Source organism: Trichoderma ghanense (genome assembly GCF_004382785.1).
Source record: "Trichoderma ghanense strain CCMA-1212 chromosome Unknown scaffold_11, whole genome shotgun sequence".
Classification (NCBI taxonomy): domain Eukaryota; kingdom Fungi; phylum Ascomycota; class Sordariomycetes; order Hypocreales; family Hypocreaceae; genus Trichoderma; species Trichoderma ghanense.
This window is the reverse complement of record NW_027395674.1, coordinates 91102-113331: the sequence shown is the minus strand read 5'-3', so window position 1 is coordinate 113331 and position 22230 is coordinate 91102. Positions and strand designations below refer to the sequence as shown.

The window sequence follows — 22230 nt, the reverse complement described above, 5'->3', positions numbered from 1 at the left end:
GCAACGAATGGCACTTGGATAAGGTCTATATCTAGCCACACGCAGGAGATGCCCTTTGTACAATATCTACACAGAAGCTTGTAATTGAATCTAAACAAAACCGATAACTCCAGGGGAACTGTTGATTATTCCTGGGCAGCATGATGCACTCCCTTGTTAATAGCACAATCATACGTCGTGAAGCAATACGACCACCAACCGCTCGTCAAAACGCCTCGCCAAACCACGGTTGTGAAGACACCTCTCCATACACTTCCACCCCCTTTTACCATGGTATTTTACTTCTTCTTCTTCTTCTTCTTCTCTCTCAAGCCATCCAGGCTACTAGTCCCTATTCTTCTTCGGCTTGACGAGGAGCAGAATGAACAAGCCCGCAACCAGCAGCAACAGCAACAGTATAATCTTCCTCTTGATACTCCTTTTCTGATACCCCGAGGCAATCTTGAGCTCCTTGTCAGCAGCCTTGACCTCGGTATTCATGCGCTCCACGTTGTAGTCGATGCGATCCAGCATGGTGCCCTGGTCGATGATCATGGTCTGCAGGTCGCGGAAGAGGTCGGACAGCTCGATGATGCCCTGCGCAATCTCCTCGATCTCGCGCTCGCGCTGGGCGATGGCGGCGTCGTTGGAGTGCAGCGTCTTCTGCTGCATGGCGACCTGCAGGGTGGACTGGGAAAAGGAGCGGTCGGCGTCGGATTCTTGGAGGGACGGGTCCATGAAGGAGGAGCCAGGCATGGGGGACGTCGGGCGGTCGATGGGGCTGATGGTGCCGAGGCCGCCCATCCCGCGGAGTTCTATGTGCAGCTGATGTCAGTTATTGTTGTTCCTTTTTTGACTTGACGGGTTTGAAGGTGTTTGTTGAGACACACTCTTGAGGTATGCGCTCTGCTTCTTGCGAAAGTTTGCGCTTGCTTCCTGGACTCTGGTGGCCAGCGATATCTGAATGTTCTTGGCCATGGTCTCCTCCGCCCTGGTCATGGTGCCGGACTGCTTCGACTCGCGGACCATGTGCTCGACCTTTTGGATGCGCTGGTGGCACTGGTGGAAGCCCCTGGTGATGTCCTGCGTGAGGCGCTCGATCTGGACCTCCTCCGTCTTCTTGGCCTCGTCGTCGTCGAAGCCGGGCAGGACGTGCGCCTGGTGCAGCTTGTCGAGGCGCTGGCTCTTGGTGGCGATGTCGGCCAGGAGCTCGGTGACCTCGTCCGAGACGTCGGTCCACCGCGGGGGCAGCAGGTCCATCTCGATCACGGCGTCGCCATCGTCCTCGAATGCGCCGCTCGACAGCAGGCCGCGGCGGTCCTCGTGCGCGAAGCCGCTGCTGCTGGAGTAGGCGTCCGAGAAGCCTCCGGCGGCGGCATACTTGGATCGCTGGCTGGGGTGATGGGCGTACGACTGGCGGTAGGAGATGTAGCTGCCGTCGTTTAACGTTCGGTTCCCAGGTTAGATGGGACAGAGGAGGTGCTCAATGGGGAGCAAGCAAGGTGGTTTGCAGCAGACGGACGTACAGGTTTGTGCGGTCGCGCCACATGGCGGACGCTTGGGGGTGGTCTTGCGGCCTGTCAGGACGGGATACAGGATCGACGATGGACGGAGGGGGTTATTCGGGTATCTGTATTGTATTGTATTGTTATGGCGGTGGAGTGGGCGGGCTCATGTGGTTGACGGGCATCGTCAGCATCTACCGAGGCGCTTGGAGATCGGGATGTTGAAGCTTGGATGGGCGCATTACGACATGTTCGTCGTTTGAGCAGCGGGCGGTTGCAGACCCGGCGCTAGCCTGAAGCGGGCGGATTCGGGAGGTGGGCTGGCCAGCTATGGCCAATGAAGGGGGCAAGCTCACACGGTGTTTACACGTGTCATGAGCCATCGTTCGCAGCTTGGATGGTACTTTGTCTCGTCAGACGGTGACATTGTCACATTGATGAGAATACAGGTAGGACAAGTATCTATGTCGATAGGCTGTATATTGGGCAGTATCTGAGGCTGGATTCAAGAAGCAGTGCCTCTTCCGTGGTATGCGCACCACCAAATGAAATCCATCTGTGTGCCTGTGATCGTGGCATCATGACCCCTTCAGCTGGCTGGCACCCAGCAGTAACGACGCCCAATCGCCGGTACAGTGCGAGCAGCGCCACCCTGCAAATCCTCCCCCAAACAGAATTGGGACCACCCGCAAGCATAGCGCTGGTGCTACAAGTCCTACTTTGCCATAGGGGGCCTGGCTAGCCGAACGGCCTACTGATGGGCTGCAGTGAGGCCGCGACCCAGTTCGGCGACTCCTAGCACGGGTCTGTCTGTGCCTGACCACTGGACTGATACAGTGTTACTGCACGGATAAAGTCCCCTATGCCGATTCTGCCTTACAGGCCCCCTGACTTGCAGCGCACCTCTTATTCTTGCTTCGTCCTCTCCCCACGTCAACGACACGCCCAGGTAACAAAAGCTCCCGCTTTCGCTAAGGCCGCCACTAACGCTGTCCATCTCATTTAAAGTCGAGCCTCTGAATCTCTCCAGCCTTCAGACGCTACGCTCTCTACTCTCTCTTCGCTCTCTATAACCGCTTCCCACACTCTTCGCAATGGTGAGTGCCGCGCAGGACCGCCGCCGTCGGCCGACTGTCTCAGAGGTCGCAACCCCGCGACCGCTGAGGGGCTGCCCCCCCAATTTCAGGAGCTTTTGTGTGACTGACCGCGAGCCCTCGAACAGGCTGATTCTCTTACCGAAGAGCAGGTCTCTGAGTTCAAGGAGGCCTTCTCCCTCTTTGTGAGTCTTTGCATCGCCTTCTGCGGCAACCTGGTAGGGGGGGTCTTCAGGGTGCTAACCGAGCTGCTACAGGACAAGGACGGTGATGGTACGTGACGGCGAGTGACGCGACAACAGAGTTATTTCCCTCTCCACGAACCCGCACAGAAGCATTTGCTGCCGATCGATCGCTCCCTCGTCAGCTTGAATCATGATAAATGGACAAGAAACTGACAGGCTTGACACCCGTAGGCCAGATCACCACCAAGGAGCTGGGCACCGTGATGCGTTCTCTGGGCCAGAACCCTTCCGAGTCGGAGCTGCAGGACATGATCAACGAGGTTGATGCCGACAACAACGGCTCCATCGACTTCCCTGGTACGTGACTCGCCGGAACACTTGGTGGCCGAGGGAAACGGGCTAACGTGGAGCGGTGAAGAATTTCTCACCATGATGGCACGAAAAATGAAGGACACCGATTCTGAGGAGGAGATCCGGGAGGCATTCAAGGTTTGTGGCTAGCAGCCTCCTGTTTCTTCATGTTCGTGGCATGATGTCTAATGGAGCGGATAGGTCTTTGACCGCGACAACAACGGCTTCATCTCAGCTGCCGAGCTGCGCCATGTCATGACTTCCATCGGCGAGAAGCTGACCGACGACGAGGTCGATGAGATGATTCGCGAGGCTGACCAGGACGGCGATGGCCGAATCGACTGTGAGTTATGACGAGAAAGAGATGCAGCATGTCTCTTATCACACTTGTGGGTCGGGTGCTAACATATTTGCGTAGACAACGAGTTTGTCCAGCTCATGATGCAGAAATAAGGGGTCACATCTGGAGTTTTTTTTGGCGGCAACGCCATCTATCCGGCCTTGTCAGGGGTCGTGGATGGTGGCGGACCCGTACGGCGAGTTCAGGTTGTTGGCACGCACACAACTGTTGTTTAAAATCACTTAGTCGACTTTTGTTCCTTATACTACTGTCCAATCTACGAGCGGTCCTCGTTCATGGCATGTTCAGAGTGGTGATGTTTTTGTTTCTGTCGTGGCAGCAGTCGAGGTGCTAGGTAGATACCCTAGACCGTTTGAAGCAGTATGTCGAATTATCAATTAGCTGCTCTTTACGCCGCATGTCTGCGTAGGGTCTCCGAGTACGGGTAGAGTGATGGCAGCTTGATAAAGTCAGCTGATGATACGGCTGTAGTTATGAGAGAGGAGCTTCGTGTCGAATTGCTGGGGTAGGTGGCTGCTGTGTAGCAATGGCTGGGCGTATTGCCTCTCCCCAAGTATTTGTTAACCTCTCGACAATGTCCTTCACCAAGGCGCGAAGTACTTGATATCCAGGAGCAAAGTCGTATACTTTCCACTTGCTCATAATGTTCGAAGTCATTATCATACCCGTTCTCAGTCGTCATCAATCTGTTCTACTTACTCTTCCATCACATCCAAATGCTCTACACGATGGGTGCCTACAGTAGTACCTAGGTAGGTAGTTTACGCTCCATAAGCCGATACGCCTCGCTAGATGCATTGCAGCTACACACGCCATGTACCGCGAAATGCAGAGTACCTCGCGCCGGCGCCAGGCCCCAGCACAGCAAGCGCAGTGCCGCCCACGCTCAGGTACCGACAACGCCAGGGTACCGCGACGCCCTGCCGGGCCATTGCTTTTTCCGCCCGCCACGGCGTGCCTTGGCCATGATGCAGCGTGTCCTGCCCCACGTCCGAGCTGGCTCAGGTATACTGTACTTGCAGGTAGAGCGAGCGAACGAGTCGGATAGGGAGCTGGTGGCATTGCGACTCCTGCAGTTGACACACGAGCAAACCTCTCCAGCGCCAACGTCGAGGCTGTCTTGCACTTCTCGCCGTTCCGCCAGGCGTCAGCACTAACAGGCCCCTTTGAAGCCTCTCCGTGCCTGTATATGCGAGCCTGAGAGCCGGGGCATCGCTGTTCCACTGCTGTTACAAGTGCCACCTGCTGGCTGGCTCACCACCGCTTCCCGCCATCCACCGCCTGCGGCTCCTTTGGATAACAGCCCGTGAGACGAGCCTGTCTCGAAGATGAGTTCCTGTATGCGTCTTCGCCTCCCCCCGCTGGCCTGTGAGGCCCCTGATGGCTGATATGCGTCTGCGTCCACAGTGAAGCAATTCATCCGCAACGTGCGTGCGGCCAAGACGATTGCCGACGAACGAGCCGTCATCCAGAAAGAGAGCGCCGCGATCAGAGCCAGCTTCCGCGAAGAGGGCCACGACCATAGCATACGGTGGGTTTCTTGTCGTGTCGGCGTCATGCGCAAGCGAACAATGGACAGAAGTGCTCATTAGGCGGACGGGACAGGCGTAACAATGTCGCGAAGCTGCTCTACCTCTTCACCCTGGGCGAGCGAACCCACTTTGGCCAGGTCGAATGCCTGAAGCTCCTTGCTTCCCCACGATTTGCCGACAAGCGCCTTGGCCATCTCGCTACGAGCTTGCTGCTGGACGAGAAGCAGGAGGTCTTGACGCTGGTGACCAACTCGTTGAAGAAGTGAGCCAATCCCTCTCCCGCCCCTTTTATGTGCCACCTATTGCTGTTTCGGTGCGGCAGTAGACGGGTCCCTAACCACTTGTTGTCCAGCGATCTGAGCCACTCGAACCAATATGTCGTCGGCCTCGCCCTTTGCACCCTCGGAAACATTGCGTCCGATGAGATGTCGAGAGACTTGTTTCCGGAAATCGAAAACTTAATCTCGACCGCGAATCCCTACATCAGGAGGAAGGCTGCCCTTTGCGCCATGCGGATATGTCGCAAGGTGCCCGACCTTCAGGAGCACTTTGTCGAAAAAGCCACGGCCCTTCTCTCCGATCGAAACCACGGCGTTCTTCTCTGTGGACTGACTCTGGTCACGAGCCTGTGCGAGGCGGATGAGGAGGAAGGCGGCGAGGAGGGCATGGTGGAGAAGTTCAGGGCGTTTGTGCCCGGGCTCGTCAAGACGCTGAAGGGCCTTTCGACATCGGGGTATGCCCCGGAGCACGATGTCACTGGCATCACCGACCCCTTCTTGCAGGTCAAGCTGTTGCGGTTGCTGAGAGTGCTGGCTGTTGGTGACGCCCACACGAGCGAGCAGATTAACGATATCCTGGCACAGGTGGCGACCAATACCGACTCTTCCAAGAACGTTGGGAACTCGATCCTCTACGAAGCCGTGCTTACGATTCTGGATATCGAAGCCGACTCTGGGCTGAGAGTACTGGGTGTGAATATTCTGGGCAAGTTCCTCACTAATCGAGACAACAACGTCCGCTATGTTGCGCTCAACACTCTCATCAAGGTTGTCGCCATTGAGCCAAATGCAGTCCAGAGGCACCGGAACACCATTCTGGAATGTCTCAGGGATCCCGACATCAGCATCCGGAGGAGGGCCCTCGACTTGAGCTTTACGCTCATCAACGAATCCAACGTGCGGGTGCTCATCAGGGAGCTGTTGGCCTTTTTGGAAGTTGCAGACAACGAGTTCAAGCCCACCATGACCAGCCAGATTGGAATTGCCGCCGATAAATATGCCCCGAACAAGCGGTGGCACTTTGACACGATGCTGCGCGTCTTGTCGCTGGCGGGCAACTACGTCAAGGAGCAGATCCTCTCGTCGTTTGTCCGCCTCATCGCCACCACCCCGGAGCTTCAGACGTATGCTGTGCAGAAACTGTACACTAACCTCAAGAAGGATATTACCCAGGAAAGCCTGACGCAAGCTGGAGCTTGGTGCATTGGCGAGTATGGCGATGCGCTACTCCGAGGCGGGCAGTACGAGGAGGAGGAGCTTGTCCAGGAGGTCAAGGAAAGCGATGTTGTTGACCTGTTCTCCCTCATTCTCAACAGCAGCTATGCCACGCAGGTCACCACAGAGTACATCATCACCGCCCTCATGAAGCTCAGCACACGGTTCTCCGATGCTGCTCAGGTAGAAAAGATACGGCGCATCCTGCAGACGCACCAGACCAGCTTGGATGTGGAGGTTCAGCAGCGAGCTGTCGAGTACGGCAACCTGTTTGCATTTGACCAGGTCCGCCGAGGAGTGCTGGAGAAGATGCCGCCGCCCCAGATCAAGGAGGAGTCCAGGGTGCTGGGCCGTGCTCCCTCAAAGAAGGCCAAGAGCGCGAACCGAAAGTCCAAAATCATCAAGCCTACTGAGCAGGACCTTTTGGATATCATGGACACACCGGCCACCGTGGCTGCGCCCACGAACGGATCCCAGGCGACAAACTCGGATCTGCTGGCCGACATTCTGGGAGGCGGATCATCGGCGACGCCCACGTCTGCCTCTCCTGGGCCGCAGCAGTCCAACATCTCGTCTATCATGGACCTCTTTGGCCCAGGGCCTGCCGCCCAAAGCACGCCCGCATCAGCACCTCCGTCGGCAGGCCTCGACATCATGTCTCCTATCTCATCTCCGCCACCTCAGCAGCAGCAACCACCAGCCCCAGCAGCCCAAGGCCAGGTAATTCCCTGCTACAACGCCAACGATCTCAACGTGACTTTCACAGTGCAGCGCAACGCGGAGGGACTCATCCAGGCCGCGGCTCGATTCCAGAACACGTCTGCGACGACACACCTGTCTGGAGTCGGACTGCAAGCTGCCGTTCCGAAGTCTCAGAAGCTGCAGCTGCTGCCCATTTCATCCCCGGAGCTTGGGCCCGGGGCAGAGACTACTCAGGTGATGAGAGTAGCCGGTTGCAAGGGGGTAAGTTTTCCATGTTTCCATCACTTCTTTCCACGGACACATTGCTGACGGCGTTGACAGCCTCTGCGATTGCGACTACGCATCACCTACACTCACCCTGCCAGAGGGCAAGTGGTGGACCAGGTCAACTGGTCGGAGCAGTCGTAGACTAGATGGATTCTTTGCAGCAAGCGGGCTATGTTACTGGTTATTGAGAGTCATAATGGAAAATACATATGAAGGGTACTGGGGGAGGCTGTAGATGTCAGAAATCACGCGGAGTATAATTGCAGGACGATCTGGAGCCGTGTGAGGACTGGCTGAGAAGGGCATAATCATTGTAGAGGCATCCATGAGAGTTGGTCTACCCTGTTCAAGTAGTCAAGCTGATATATACAAACAAAGTCCAATTACAAACAATATTACACAGTCAAATGTTCTTGTTCTTGTGCTAAACAGACCGCGATTTGTGGTTATGTAGGCTTTGAGCTAGCGAACTCGAGGCTCATGTCAGCACCGGTTTGGAAAATACCGGTAGTGATGCAACTCCGGTGTCTGTCGACTCAACATCATACAACAGCCGCCACATATCTGAACGAAAACGAAACCAAGTACCCCTACATCAGTCAATCAATCAATCAGTGGGTACAAGCATTGATGCTCTGCCGATTCTCAGCCACACGCTTGTGCCCAGCTGCATCACGGTGTGACACGGCGGCATTCCTCTCGTCATTCAGCGGAACGGCGTCTAAGCACCGACTTTTCCACCGACATAGGGCGATGAGTTCGAAGAAGGACCGCCTGAGGGAGGGACACCTTGAGAGGACGGCGGACGAACCAAGAAACGCGGTAATCTCTTCTCCCACTGTCCTGTTGGCTGTGTGTTTCTTCACTGTGATGCTTGACTGTTGATGGTAATGTGGATTTGGACGCTTTTAGGATCTTCATGAGGTGCAGTTGGAGAGGATCGAGCAGGTCAATGAGAGAGTGAGACTGTTTCGACTGCGTCTTCTCTCGGGACCAGCAAAGGTAAGCCATCAATCATCCCATCTAACTCCACCATACATACAATTGCACCATTCCATCTTCTTCCTCATTCTTTTACACTGGAAGTTTGCGCAATATGCTCATTGTATCAAATGTAGTTTCTGCCCGGCCAATGGCTAGATACGTACATCCCCGGCGTCCCCAAAGCAGGCGGCTTCACCATAACATCCGCCCCCTCTTCTTCATCATCGACATCATCTTCTTCGGAGCCGCCGTATTTCGAGCTCGCGGTGCAGGAATCGCCGGAGAATGAACCCGCGGCGTGGCTGTGGCGGCCGGCGGGGGAGATTTTGGGGGAGAGGCTGAGGGTTCGCGTGGGGGGCCGATTTGTGTTTCCTCCTTTGGTCAAGGAAAAGGATGCTTCTGCCGCAGTTGATGTTGGTGGTGAGAATTTTGGTAGAGGGTTGGGAAAGGTTGTCTTTGTGGCTGGTGGCGTGGGTGTGAATCCTCTCGTTAGCATGCTGAGCTACATCGCCGACAACAGCGCGGCCAACGGGCAAGAGGACCTTGTCGGCGAGGTTGTCTTTCTCTACGCGAGCAAACTCCCTCGAAGCGGGAATTTGTCCGATATTCTCTTCCTGGACAGGATCACGCGGGTCTTTGGCGAGGGGAGAGTCAGAGGAAGAGTGAAGCTGTTTGTGACGGGGACTACTGCTGCGGCTTCTTCTTTACAAGGGGCGGCGGGGGGGATTACTATCGCGGGGATGAGAGAGATGAATGGGACGAGTGTGGAGGTGCAGAGGAGACGGATTACGAGCGCGGATGTGGAGGATGCGGTTGGGGATGGGCGGGATCCGGGGACGGTGGTGTATGTCTGTGGACCGAGGGGGATGACGGATGAGATTGTTGAGAGACTGGCGGGCTTTATTGATTCGGGGCGTGTTTTGACGGAGAAGTGGTGGTGAAGGGAGGATGCCGATTGGAATTTAGAAGACGAAGAAGAGTGTATGGGATGCTTGATCCTTCAAATAGAGTAGAATTTGTAAGAGCGATACACGCTGGCAGATCTTGTATGAGCCCTATATCAAAAGGGAAATAGATGTGTGCAGCGCGACCCCAACGCCCATGGTATCATCAAGAGGGCCGTCCCGAGAGCTTGCTTTTCGCCGTCGAATACCCTTCATCCTCTTCCACAACACCACACGCTTCCACCAAGAGTCAATCTTATTCTGAAACCAAATCCTGTGCTGTTCCCACGGCCTTCAGCTTCATGAAAACAAGTCCTCCGCCCTCTGTCTCCGTTTGGTCCGATTCACGTCAAGCAGCTCCTTACCCGCATTGCCTGAACCGAACCTGTCCGGGAACAATTCCCGGGCATTGGCGGCGGCTCCCTTGATAGAGAAGCCGCTGTCCTTGCCCTGGGCGCGTTGATTCGCGACGCCCCGGATGTTCAACGTCTCGCCATTCGGTGCGTCTGGCCTGGCCACAATCTTGGGCATGTCCTCCTCTTTCAAACGTGCTGAGCCAATGGCCTTTTCGAGCTGATCCAGCTGTCCTCCGCCTCTGTTGGTCGGCTTGGAAGGGAAGAGCTCTTTCGATCTCGTCTCGCTCGCGAGGCGGCTCTTGATGGAGCGAGCCTGCGTCCTGTTACCGGACGAGCTGGCAAGGAGGTCCACGGCTGCGTCTCCGTCGTCGTCGCGGCGCGGTGATGCGGATCGGCCTCTCCTGGCGCTTGATCGTCCTGCTGGGCGATCTGCGAACAGCTCTTTGCCGCGGTTGTTCCCTCGCGCGCGCGACCCTGATCGCTCGGGCGACCTGCTATCCCTGGAAGGCTTCGGCGCATCGTCGTACATGCTGGCCTCGAACGTCTCCACCTGTTCGTCCGAGTAGCGTCTTCGTCGGCCGCCGCTGCCACGATGATCGCGGTCGCGATCACGGTCGCGATACCGCGCGCGGGTTTCCTGCTGTCGGCGGCGCCTTTCCTCGGGATCGTGCTCCGGGTGCAGGAGGTAGTATCTGCTGCGAAGCGCGGCGCCAGCCTGCTTCCTGTCGGCTAGGGTAGCAAAGCGAAGCTGTAGGGAAGTTTCTAATCGGCCCTCCAGGGCTTTGGCGGGGACCGTCTCTCCAATGCCCAGAGCCGTCGCATCTGCAATGTCGATAGCACTCAGGGCGACAAATGCATCGCGGGCGGTGGGTTCGGAGCTGAAGACAAGGTTTGCCGAGCTGTCGTCGATCCATTCCACCCTGTCCACGGTCCCGAAGTGACTCTTTACGTATGATTTTATGTCGTCTGTGTGTAGATTGTCGAGGCCCCTGATATGGATTTTTGTTGGGACAATTGTGGTGGACGCGTCGTCTTCGTTGTGCTGTCCGTCGTCTGCTACTTCGCCCGGCTCTTCTGGCTCGTCCGGCACCAGGATGTCGTCGCCTTGCGGCAGAATCTCGTGGTTGTCGTTGCCGTCTTGGAAGGCATCGGCGGCTGCATCGTCCATGTCGATATCCAAATCCATTGCGAAGGTGTAGCGATGGCCGAGAAGCACCGGGCAATTATCGAACGGGTTGGGATGAATAACAGTTCCACCTAGATATTATCGAAGCAATGATCCAATTGAGAGAAGAAATAGAGATGAATGAGCTCAAGGAATGGAGAAGAAGACGTTATTGTTTCTCGCGATGTTTCTTCCCGGATTTCACAAAGGAAGATGTTGTGCAGATATCAAGTCAGCAGAAGAAAGGGACCAAGGATTGAAAAGGATCAGACGGAGAGTGGCAGAACGGCGGCTGTGAGGCGTGACGAGAGCATCGAGAAGCGCGGCTGCTGGGGCGGCTGTGAGGCGGTGACGGCGCTAGTGCTCTGGCGCGGCTGCGGGCAGATGTACCCTGTAAGCGCAGGTACTTGCGGCGCGGTGGTGCAGCTCGCGGCTGTACCTCAGCGGTGCTACAGGCGTGCTACAGCGGTGCTCAGCTGTGCTCGGCGGTGCTCAGCGGTGCCACAGCGCCATGACCCCCTGCTGGAGACGGACGGGCGTCGCCTGAGCCTCCAGTGGTAGCAGGGCGAGTCAAGCCACCTGTGGCGGCACGAGCCCCGCGGATCCGAAAACCCACCACAGGGACTTGCAGGCAATTCATCACGCAGCAGCTCTCCAGCTTGGCCTCTTTTTTCTGCGACAAGAAGAGCAACGACTGAGGCTCACGGTCTCACGCAAAGGGAGATACATATACCCTTCTTCACCGTCTACTTGGCACTCAAAACTTCTTTGCCTCGAAATCGGCATCTCCATCTTCCGCCTCCGCATCGCCAATCTCTCCCCAGATCCTCCCCCCACCAACGATGCGTCGTCCCTCATAACCCACCCTGTCGATATCCATTCCAATGCCTCAAGATCCTCGCAATGCCCTCAGCGCCCTCCTGCGGGCCGCTGATATCCAGGACCACGAACAGATTCTCGAAGCCGCCAATGCCGCCATCAAGGCCGACAAGGACGACTTTGCCGCCCATCACACCAAGGTCGTCGCTCTGCTAAAGCTCGATCGCTTCGACGATGCCCTCCGTGTCATCACCGGCGGCGGAATCAAGCTCCGGGCGACATGCATCCTTGAGCAGGCATATGCGCTCTACAAGACGGGCAAGCTGACCGAGGCGTCCGACCTGATCGAGTCCGCCGGTCTGGAGAACCGCGGCCTCCGCCATGTCGCCGCTCAGGTGGCCTACCGGGCCGAGAGGTCGCACGAGGCTGAGGCCATCTACAGGAACATGTTGGATACAGATGCTGCCGGCGAGGAGAGCGACCTCAAGATCAACATCTCTGCTGCCACGGCCCAGTCTCAGTGGGAGGGAACGCCCTCGGCCAGCCCAGCCATGTCTCCCGAATCCTTGGATACCTTCGAGCTATGCTTCAACGTGGCTTGCGGCGAGCTTGCTCGAGGCAACACGAGCCGTGCTGCTTCTCTTCTGCAGCGCGCAGCCATGCTCTGCGATAACTCGGACGAACTGACCGACGAGGAGAAGAAGACGGAGCTGCGATCTATTCGCGCTCAACAGGCGTATCTGTTTGCCAAGATTGGAAAGCCCAGCTCGGCCCTGGAAGTTTACGAGATGCTGGGTCCTCCTACGTAAGTGTCGCCGTCCCAGAGTTGCCGTTCACAGGTTCTAATACGCGGCGCAGTGCCAACGATGGCCGTGACTTTGCCATCATCACTCAGAACAATCACTTTTCCCTGGAAGCCCCTGGCAACCCCTTCCTGCGCCAGCGCAAGGCGGAATCCCTAATGGCATCAGCAGCCCAAAGCGACCTTTTCAACTACCAGTCCAACATCCTCAAGAGCAACAACCTCATCATTGACCTCGCGGCCTTTAAGACGCAGGGCGTCGCCAACAGAACAGAAAAGACTCTTAGGCAGGCAAGGCTCCCTTCGACCAATCCACAAATCACCGCAGCGGCCATCATCAACGCTGCTGCCCACACGCAGGGATTGGACGACAAGGAGGCGCTCCGCAAGCTGCAAGCCTTGGCGGCCAAGCGGACCAACGACGTCGGCCTTGCCCTGACGATTGTTCAGCTACAACTACAGCAGGAACAAGCCGGCGCCGCCCTGACCACTTTGACGACGTTCCTCAACCGCTTGGAGTCGTCCGACGAGGGCAACGACACAGATGTCCGCTTCAGCCCCGGACTGGTTGCGCTCGCCGTCTCTCTGTTCCGATCACAGAACCGAGAAGCCTCAGCCAAGGCCGAAATCGTCAAGGCTGCCCAGTACTGGCAGAATCGCCCATCCCACGCGGTGGGATCGCTTCTCCTCGGGGCCGGAATCGAACTCATGCGGTCGTCCAATGCGGATGACCTGCTGCTGGCGGGCTCGGCGTTTGAAAAGCTGCTTCGGGAGCAGCAGGCCACTGACGTGGCTTCGGCCGGGCTAGTCGCAGCCTATGCGGCGTCTGACGCGTCCAGAGTCAGGCAGAATGCCGTCCAGTTGCCCCCTGTTGGTGACCTGATCAGCGGCATCGACGTGGACGAGCTGTTTGCAGCTGGCGTGGCGACTTCTAAGAGCAGCGCCTCCTCCAAGAAGCGACCCGCGACGGAAGAGGCCAACGCGGAGAAGGCGACGAAGCGACGGCGGAGAAAGCTGCCAAAGAACTACGTCGAGGGCAAGACGCCCGACCCGGAGAGGTGGCTGCCGCTCCGCGACAGGTCGTCGTACCGGCCCAAGGGCAAGAAGGGCAAGAAGAGGGCCGGCGAGGCCACGCAGGGCGGCATCGTCAAGGAGGAGGAGACGCTGGGGCTGGTGGGCGGGGGCGGCGTCAAGGTGGAAAAGGCGGCGGCGCCGTCGTCGAACAATAAGAAGAAGAAGAAGGGCAAGAAATAGGCCATCTATGTTTTTGAATTCTACTGTTTTACAATTTGGAAGGTTTTTTTTTGTCGTGATGATGCATATCCGACTAGTGGATTGTGTATGGATGTGTATGCCGTGATCTGGAGAGCGGGATGGTGTCGCCGAGAATAGGGGGAGATGAAAGATATTGCTGGAATAAGGGGTTTGAGAGATGGACCGGACTTTGCGGCCTTGATGCTCTGTACCGAAGGACACCTATCCAATGATGCTTGATTTGGCAGAGAACTGTCACAGAAGGCGAAGTCGAATATATACACAATGTGCACGAGATCCCATTATAAACAACTATAGGTAGTGGAAAATTCAGGGTCCTATATGCTTGTCTAAGACGAGGGGATGCGGGAGAGGACTTTATATCTCAGAATGAAAGCTATACTAGAGGTGGAGAGACGCTGAATTGAATAGTGAGGCATGTTTGCTGCGCGAAGAAACATAAGAATAAATAGTAATACCGAATCTGCGGTATAATGGACTCCGTTATATCCAGCGCCGAGAAGGACATCATAGGTTGTGCAATAGTATAATAGCAAATATGATTCATCCACGCCCGAGCCCAGACCAGCTGGCTCTCCCCCCTCCTGAATGATTCTAATTCGACCAATGCGTCGTCAACCCCTGAAAGCACTGAAGAGGTCTGCAAAGAACTTTGCCGTCTTGCCAATAATCTCCGCGTCCTCCAGCTTGCCCGAAGCGCCCCCCATTCGGCGACTTGCACTCGTCGCCCGGATTCTGAATCTGCACGATGGCCGTCAGACCGGTATCGCCACTGATCGTGCTGAAAGGCTTGCTGTTGCAAAAATCCCTCCCGTCGCAGCAGTCGATGAAGCTCTTTGCAATGGCGTCGGCGATGTCAGAGCGGGCAAAGTGCGCGTTTTTCAAAGAGGAAGTTGTTCTGGACGCAGGCGGCGGCGGTGCCGGCGGAGAAGTCGATCGCGTGGGAGGCCTTGATGAGGATGCTGTCGTCGACGGGGCCGGTGGTGAGGGTGTTTTGCTTGAGGGCGACGGCGAGGGCTTGGAGGTCGGTTGAGGTGACGCCTGAGTTGGAGCCCTGGAGGGAGCATGATTCAGACGGGATGAGGCTGCGGGGGGAGAGGCGGAGGGAGGGTTGCTGCTTGGGTGAAGGGGAGGGGGAGGAGGAGGAGGAGGAGGAGGAGGAGGCTGGAGGTGATGATGGAGGGCATTGTGACACTTGTTTGGTTTGATTATGTGGTGATGGGGTTATTGGTAGCTGGAGAGGAGCTTGGCGTGCGATGCTTTGCGCATCCGAGACCGTCGACTTCGGATAGATTGAATGGCATTTTATGGTGATGAGATTCGAATTTTAAAACTGATAGAAGCCCCAGGAAGGGGAAAAAGTTTCAGGGAGACTCTGCGGAGTTGATACACAACCATGTTAGGCATACCGACGAGCAGGCCAGTCAAGTAGGAGGAGTAAGTCGAGGAGAGGGGTGGAATGCCTGCTGTCATTCTAATCGCCATCAGTCTCATGCATTGCAAGATGCTGTGAAATTGGATGGGATCGAGAGGCGATGGGGTAACGAGAAGAACTCAACTCATACGTGATTACTGCTCTCAGATTCCGGAGTGGAAGCCGCAGTCATCGAACGGGGTCTCCCAAACTGGAGATAGTCTTACTTCACGTTACAGCATTTCCATACTCTTTTTATTATCACGGGACGCAAAACTCATCTAATTTTGCTTCCAAGTTCGCCACAAGGCGCAAAGTGAGTGGGCATGTCTATGTATAATATAATATATATGTATGTATGTGTGTGTGTGTGCGGTATGTAACCCTTTCAAGGTTAACATTGCGTATTTGTGTGCTATATAGTCTACCTGAGTACCTTGATTTAGGCATGTTTCCGACTGTTATTGTAATAATCCCCCATGGCCTCGTACTGTCAACAAATCAAAAGAGAGATGAAGATGGAAATAAGAAGAGGGTGACGTGAGAGGACGGTAGGCATCTGTGCCGCAAAGGAAATCAAAGAAGAGGTATAAGGACTGTGGAGATGAAAATGGATAATGACAAAAGTAAGAAGCAGAGGAGGCTGACTAGGAAGGCATTAACAAAGAAGAAAATGACAAGGAAGGTACTCCGTAGAGTAGGGCATATATTGTTCGTTCCTCTCCCCCTTTCCCAACTGTGTATCTGGAACCTCGGTGAATCAAAGAGCAGAGCAGGCAAAAACAATAGGAAAAGACATGGAGAAAGAAGAAAGAGACATTTGGTGTTTCCAGTGCAGCCGTCATGGTCAAATGTAGAGACAAAGAAAAGAATAGACCCCCTGTTGCTTTTTGTGTTTGCTCTCGCCCATCGCACAACCCATTGCCTTGCAATATTCGCTAAATAGACATACATATTCGCAACCCTCTAAAACAAAAGAATTTCAGACGACCATTTCTTCTTCTAACCTTTTTTTTATTTTTTTTATTTTCCTTTGGTTTTTCTTTCTTTTTCAAGTTCATGCGTCCACAGCTTGCAGTGGTCGGCTGGGCAGAGACTCGGGGTCGTGTGCTGCCTCTGCCTCTGCCTCCTTCTCCTTGGCCGGTTCTTCTTTCAACACCCCATCTTCCAGCTTCTGCTCTATTTCCTCATCTTTTTCCAGCTCCATTGTGGTATCTCCCTCTTCATCTATAGCCGATTCAGCCGTGAATGCTTCCAGTTCGTCATCATCATCTTCCTCCGTTTCGATGGGCGGTAGAGGCGATCTTCGGCCGTCCGAAAAGCTCACTGCCACCTCGCTGTCCGCATCTGAAGGAACTGCCAGCCTTCCCCCAGCGGAGACGCTCCGGGCTGCCTGGGCCGACGAATACTTCCGATGAAGCTCTCGGAAGCTCCTGGCCGTGGCCGTACTGGCGCTCGCTGCCGACTCCCTCCGCTCACGAGACTCGCTGTGCTCCAAAGGAGCTTCAAGCACGGAGTAAAAGTCGTCCTCCTGCTCTTCGCTCGGGGGGGAGAAGGCAGGTTGGTCGGTCGACTGCCGGTAGCTCTGCTGCTGCGACTTCCGGGCGAGAAGCTGCTCCTCGTTGTTCAAGACTTGCAGTTCTGTTCCGAGTTGGATGACGGAAGCCTTCTTTCCGTGAACGACGAAGCTTCCGGTCCCTCGTGACAGCGTACTGTCTCGAGCGGCGTCCTCGGTCGACGTTGTCGGGCCCGTTTCCCTGCCTTTCCGGCTCCGATGATGGGAGAGGTGACCAGCACTCTCCCTAAGGGTGCGCTGAAGGCTGCGCCGAATCTTGCTTCTCTCAAACTTGTCTGCTGATGAGGAAGTCTCGCCGGCCTCTCCGGTGGTGGACGTGATGGACTTGTCTGACGGATCCCTCCCTACTCTTCCTTCCAACAGGCCCGCCTGCTTCAAAAACTGTCGCTCATCGGCATCGACTTCGTCGTGTGTGTGATTCGACTTGACATCGGCCGCTTCGTCTTCATCGTGCGGCTCGAGCTGCTGCTTGCCCAGCGTCGTACCCGTGGATGGCTGCACGGGAGAAGGCGTGATGCTCGAAACCGAGCCATGCCTGACACTCCCAATGTCCAGCTTGGGCGTTTCCTGCACCTCGAGCTGCGGGTGCACTTCGCTCGTCGGTCGCGTCGACGGCGGCGAGGCTGGCCGCGCCGGATCCTGCAACTCCAATGTGAGCTCATCCTTGTCAGAGAAGAAGGCAGGATGAGCGTCCACAAGTGGCGACTGAGGCAGCTTTTCAGACATTGCCTTGGACTCGGGTCGTTTGGTCACAGAACCCGCTGGATGTGGCGCTGAGGACACACGACGCTCCTCGACCGAAGGGCGGGTGTCGGCTATGGGCTTGTTCTCAATCAGTTCCCCTTCTTCCTGCAGGTCCAGAGCCAAGATGTCGCGATGGCACTTTTCCTTCCAGATCTCCATGCGCGCCCACCTAAGCTGCGCAGACATGCGAGCCGCGGCCAGGAGAAGCTGCTCTCTCGTCCTCGGCTGGATAGGCGCGAGTATCTGGAGGTGGCGGGCGTTCCTCAGCTGGTCCTCCAGGGCCTTTTTGGCTTCCTCTATTTTGCGGTCCGCCTCGGCAATCTTTTCTCGCATAATCTCGCGTCTCGCCAGCTGAATATCCTCGGCCATCTTGTGGTCGATTCGGCTCCTCGCAATCGACACGAGACCGGTAGGCGTCTCGACGAGCTGTGTGGCGTCCGAGCTCTCAAGTCTCCTGAAAGCCCGGCGACTGTGACCGTCATAGGTGCCTCCAGCAACGCCGCGCATCTTAACGCCCGACGTCCTAAAGGCGGCAGCGTAGTTGAGTTTGGCCAGCCAGTCATGGAGCTCCTGCTCATCGTCAGCAAGAAGAACTTCGTCCAAGCCTCCTTGCCTGACGTAAATGAAGGCATTCTTGTGCTTCTTGTAGGACGTATCCAGGAGAGCCACGGCGCCCTTGGTAGACATGAGAGCATCCGGCTTGAACTCTTCCAGAGGGGGTTTGAAGGTGATGGGTATCCCGTCGTGGCCAGCCTTGACGTGGCTCTCGTACTGGTGCATGAGGTTCTTGACCCAGCCGGTGTTGCGGAAGAAGTAGAGCTGAGCGCCTGTCAGGATAGCCCCCCACTCCTGCCAGGGAGATCGTGTCTTCCTCTTTTTGGCTTCTTTCCGCCAAAGAAGCCCGACTTTTGTAATCTTGATGTCGACGATGCCCGGTGCGTCGTCTGGGTTGTTGAGAGGCTTATCAGACATGAACGCATCCGGGCGGGACCTCGCAGAGACAATCTGCAAGACTCCCGTCCTGAAAAAAGTCTTTTGCAGGTCTTTTAGGTTGAGGGACTGGCCCGGCCCCAGATAGCAGTACTGGTCTTCCAGGGGGATTGCGGACTTGAGATTCGGTCGCAGGACGTCTAGGTTCCCGTCAATGATGAGGGTGTAGGGATCGAGGGGCTCCTTCGCCGCTCGCTTGGCAGGGTCGCCGGGAGGTGCCGGGAGGATCTTGCGCTTCGACTTGAGGTTTGCGTGGCGCTCGTTGTTCGAATCAAGGTCGTCCTCCACGTGGATAAAGGGGGTATAGCAAATGTTGTCGTAGAAGCACTCGAGAATCTCATCAAAGATGCCCTCTCCGCGGGTGTTCTTCAGGTAATCCGCCTTCTGCATCTTGTGCTTGTTGTTCTTGTTGAAGACGTCGGTGTGGAGGATGAGGAGAGAAAAGGCAATGAAGTAGGCCTGGTCGGGCGAGGAGTATATGCCGGGGTTACACTCGTGGTAGCGGTTCGCAAACGCCTGCAGAAATCTGTCTATCTGCTGCGTCTCCTTAGGCAGCTCCACCTCCATCAAGAGCTTGCGGATGGCCATGTCCATGGGATCTCCGAAAAAGCTAAACGTTCTCATAAAGCTCCTCAGGGCGGCGGTCGAGAAGGCGTCGGTTCCCTTGGATAGCGCCGCGGCTATGGCACCCCGGCTGACCATGCCTTCTATTCGAGCAATGTACTTGGCGGGGGATTCGTCCTCAAGCCGCTCGGGGAGGACTATGGAATCCCTCGGCAGCTGAAGCGAGTTGTTCTTGGAGCCAGTGGATCCTGGCGTGGCGGGTGTGAAGGAGCCTTGCCGGCTGAGGTCGGAGTTCTGGCGAAGTCGGGTCAGGCCCAGGAGGTCACCGAAGCTCTTGCGGCCAATGGAGGCGGACGTTCGCGAATTGACGGGCGGCCCGAGGTGCTCATCGTTGGAGTCTCTTCCTATCGAGCTCAACGTGGACGACCTCCCGCGCAGCAGGGTGGTGGTCCGGGTTGGAGAGGAGTGGTCGGAGCGAGGCGCGGCGTTTGCGCTGAACAGGGCAATGGCCGGGTTCGGGTGAGGGCCGTGGTCAGTCTCGGCTTTGTGCAGACCGGTGCTCTGGGCGGAAACCGGGCGTGGTGTGGCCTCGACGCCTAGAGATGTGGTCGAGGATCCGTTTGCCGGTGTGGCGCCGCCCTTTTGCTGAAGGTGCGCAAAGGGAAACAGAGGCTCCGGCGGCCTCTTGTTCCTGCGCAGCTTGAAGAAGGACGTGGACGATAGCGACTTTTTAGGGGTAGAGCTCAAGCTAGTGTGAGATACTCGATCAGTGGAGCTAACGTCTGATCTCGAGGACTCGGATGGTCGAGGGGCGATGTTGAGCCCGGTGCCGGTGGAATCAACGGTCGTCTGGGTCGAGGGCCGTGGCGATTGAGGCTCCTGATCGTCTGCGACGCTCAGCGAGGGTCGTCCTTGGTCGCCCATGGACTTTCTAGGCATGGGTTCGCGGCGATGGCTGGACAAGGGATCGTCGCGGGGGATGTCGGTGGATCGCCGCAGCATCGCAGCCAGCCCTAGGCGGGAGGACGACTTCCTGATGCTGTTCGGTTCCATGTTCATGGTGGGAGCGGTGGTGATGATGGCAGGAGCTAGATGTAGCAAGAACAAAGAAGTCAGTCGCCATGAGGACTTGAGTTGTCACGGAAGGGAGAGAGAGTGGGGGCTGTCTCGTTCTCAGTTCTTTCATCTTACTCTACACCTCCATCTTGATCTGAATCTAGACATAGATAGATGCAGATGTAGATATAGACCTGGATTCATATCCGAGATTGGACTGTGGAGAGAAGAAAGGGATGTGAAAAGTTCAGATGACAAGGGCGCAAGAGGAAGGGAGAATAGGAAGCGGGCATCATTACGTCGAGGAACGGGAGGAGGCTTCTCGGCTGCCTGCTTGACACGGAGAGACAGCTGGGAGTCGGAGGCATTTCGAAATCGCAAGACGGAGAAGCGGCGGTGCTTGTTGGACTGCTGCTGGACGGGCGGCGTGGACGGACGGTCGAGCGACGCCACGGACTCGCGGCTCTGCGGGCGTGATTGCGGATCGGCAGCCTCGTCGTCTGGCTGGGAGGGCGGCGGCGGCAGCTCGGGGACGTCGTCAGAGGCCGGCGCGAAGGCAGTGGTAAGGCGGCGCATGTCGGTCTCACTGGCCATGTTGCCGCGGCGGCGTAAGAACGGCATGGCGGCCGATGCTCATGGTTTGCGAGGGCACGGCTGGCCCGCTGGGGGGAGATCCGGCGAGGCCGCTGGGAGACGGGGAACGGGGGAGCGGGAGCTGACGAGGCCCGACGAGGATGGCGACGAAATGGCGGAGGTGAGCAGGAGAGTCGAGGGTCGAGGGTCGAGGGTCGAGGCCTAGCTGGATGCGCCAGGCGCGTCGAGAAGGGGCATTGAGCGAGGGAGCAGCAGGGCGGGAGCAGAGCGGCAGCCTCGAGCTGGGACTGTATTGCGAGCTCAGCTGGAAATGAAGATGTGACTGATTGATTGATGAGAGCAGCCCCAGGGGGTGGTTGGAGGGGGTGCTCGGGAGGTCAGTTGGAGGGTCCTGCTGGCTCAGCACAAGAGCATCGACGCCGCCATAGCCTCTGCAGCCGGTTCGGTTCGTTGGTGTGTATATGAATGAATGATGCCTGTACAGGGCAGAAGCGCAGCAGAGCAAAGCTGGGGGCAAGGCAAGGTAGAGTCTGGCAGGGTGCTGCCAACAGGGTGCCCGAGATTACATGCACGAGGTTGCACGGCCACGCTCGCAGGGCTCCAGGGGGTTCTGGTTCCCTGGGCTCTGGCGAAGGGGCGCTGGGGAGCTAAGCTTCCATTAGGTGCTAAAATGGATGTACGCGCGTGTGCTCGGTACCGCCCTCGTCCAACGGCGCCCAAGAACGAGTGCGGCGCTACTCGTCGGTACCTAGTCCACGCATGAGGCTGATGCGCCAGTGGACCCGGGCGGCCAGAACACTCGCAGATGGTCCGTGGAATCCAGCGGAGAGCCGCTAATTAGTACCGCATGTACAGTAGCGGGACGAGGTAAAAGAGGCAGAAGCGCTCGAGAATCGCACCATCCGTCCGCGCAGATGGAAGAGGAGCGGGCGTATCATTGTTACTTTTTTTTTGTCATGTTTTTGACATGCCGTCTTGTACATGCAATGCTCGTGCCACGATGCTGCTGCTGACGGGCTTGGCAGATGAGGACGGAAAGTACTTCTACTATTTAAGCGCTTTTAGAATTTGAGTAATCCTGCCTCGAGGAACCACCTGAGAATCAAATTAATACAGGGCCTGTCCTTGCTCATTGCTGCCAGACTGAGCACTTTCGACAAACATCCCTGCAGAATACACACTACACAACACAAGCCTGCACCATTGCTGTAGGTTTATATCCCCCCCGTGTGAGCATTCGTTTGGGCACTTGGGGATCAACGGTAGGTCAAGTTTTTATAAAAGACTGGGACTCTGTCTCTTTCCAGTGCCTGTGTACTGTATGTACATGTACAGGTAGGTAAGGCCACCTGCAACCTCACGCACGTTTGGGCACAGCCCCGCCACCAAGTCCTCGGTACCTCTGGGGCACCCCGGCCATCGGTATCTGGGGTCGCCGCCTAGCCGCACAGCTACAACCGCCTCGAGTCGCCGCTACC

General features: G+C 56.5%; 9 protein-coding genes across 9 annotated transcripts; 5 read left to right on the top strand and 4 right to left on the bottom strand.

Moving 5' to 3' along the window:
- Nucleotides 1–324: 324 nt before the first annotated feature.
- Nucleotides 325–1528, bottom strand: CCMA1212_008021 (t-SNARE; the record flags this gene model as incomplete). The annotated part of the gene is made up of 3 exons (XM_073705177.1): nt 325–794; nt 870–1411; nt 1506–1528. 3 exons carry the CDS (start codon nt 1526–1528, stop codon nt 325–327), a joined length of 1035 nt encoding a protein of 344 aa, XP_073556188.1.
- A 1050-nt stretch (nt 1529–2578) lies between these two features.
- Nucleotides 2579–3567, top strand: CCMA1212_008020 (Calmodulin; the record flags this gene model as incomplete). The annotated part of the gene is made up of 5 exons (XM_073705176.1): nt 2579–2585; nt 2995–3120; nt 3182–3252; nt 3316–3457; nt 3533–3567. 5 exons carry the CDS (start codon nt 2579–2581, stop codon nt 3565–3567), a joined length of 381 nt encoding a protein of 126 aa, XP_073556187.1.
- Nucleotides 3568–4803: 1236 nt separating this feature from the next.
- Nucleotides 4804–7610, top strand: CCMA1212_008019 (AP-1 complex subunit gamma-1; the record flags this gene model as incomplete). The annotated part of the gene is made up of 5 exons (XM_073705175.1): nt 4804–4813; nt 4883–5006; nt 5081–5269; nt 5360–7463; nt 7524–7610. The coding sequence occupies 5 exons, from the start codon at nt 4804–4806 to the stop codon at nt 7608–7610; spliced, it is 2514 nt and encodes an 837-aa protein (XP_073556347.1).
- Nucleotides 7611–8222: 612 nt separating this feature from the next.
- Nucleotides 8223–9394, top strand: CCMA1212_008018 (Oxidoreductase NAD-binding domain-containing protein 1; the record flags this gene model as incomplete). Its single annotated transcript, XM_073705174.1, has 3 exons — nt 8223–8321; nt 8382–8471; nt 8588–9394. The coding sequence occupies 3 exons, from the start codon at nt 8223–8225 to the stop codon at nt 9392–9394; spliced, it is 996 nt and encodes a 331-aa protein (XP_073556348.1).
- Nucleotides 9395–9697: 303 nt separating this feature from the next.
- Nucleotides 9698–10939, bottom strand: CCMA1212_008017 (uncharacterized protein; the record flags this gene model as incomplete). The annotated part of the gene is made up of 1 exon (XM_073705173.1): nt 9698–10939. The coding sequence occupies one exon, from the start codon at nt 10937–10939 to the stop codon at nt 9698–9700; it is 1242 nt and encodes a 413-aa protein (XP_073556339.1).
- Nucleotides 10940–11802: 863 nt separating this feature from the next.
- On the top strand, nt 11803–13793 carry CCMA1212_008016 (Signal recognition particle subunit SRP72; the record flags this gene model as incomplete). The annotated part of the gene is made up of 2 exons (XM_073705172.1): nt 11803–12542; nt 12596–13793. 2 exons carry the CDS (start codon nt 11803–11805, stop codon nt 13791–13793), a joined length of 1938 nt encoding a protein of 645 aa, XP_073556340.1.
- A 769-nt stretch (nt 13794–14562) lies between these two features.
- On the top strand, nt 14563–14847 carry CCMA1212_008015 (uncharacterized protein; the record flags this gene model as incomplete). The annotated part of the gene is made up of 1 exon (XM_073705171.1): nt 14563–14847. The coding sequence occupies one exon, from the start codon at nt 14563–14565 to the stop codon at nt 14845–14847; it is 285 nt and encodes a 94-aa protein (XP_073556341.1).
- On the bottom strand, nt 14671–15212 carry CCMA1212_008014 (uncharacterized protein; the record flags this gene model as incomplete). Its single annotated transcript, XM_073705170.1, has 2 exons — nt 14671–14868; nt 15207–15212. The coding sequence occupies 2 exons, from the start codon at nt 15210–15212 to the stop codon at nt 14671–14673; spliced, it is 204 nt and encodes a 67-aa protein (XP_073556342.1).
- Nucleotides 15213–16285: 1073 nt separating this feature from the next.
- On the bottom strand, nt 16286–20779 carry CCMA1212_008013 (Protein transport protein sec73; the record flags this gene model as incomplete). The annotated part of the gene is made up of 3 exons (XM_073705169.1): nt 16286–20190; nt 20458–20744; nt 20775–20779. The coding sequence occupies 3 exons, from the start codon at nt 20777–20779 to the stop codon at nt 16286–16288; spliced, it is 4197 nt and encodes a 1398-aa protein (XP_073556343.1).
- Nucleotides 20780–22230: the final 1451 nt, after the last annotated feature.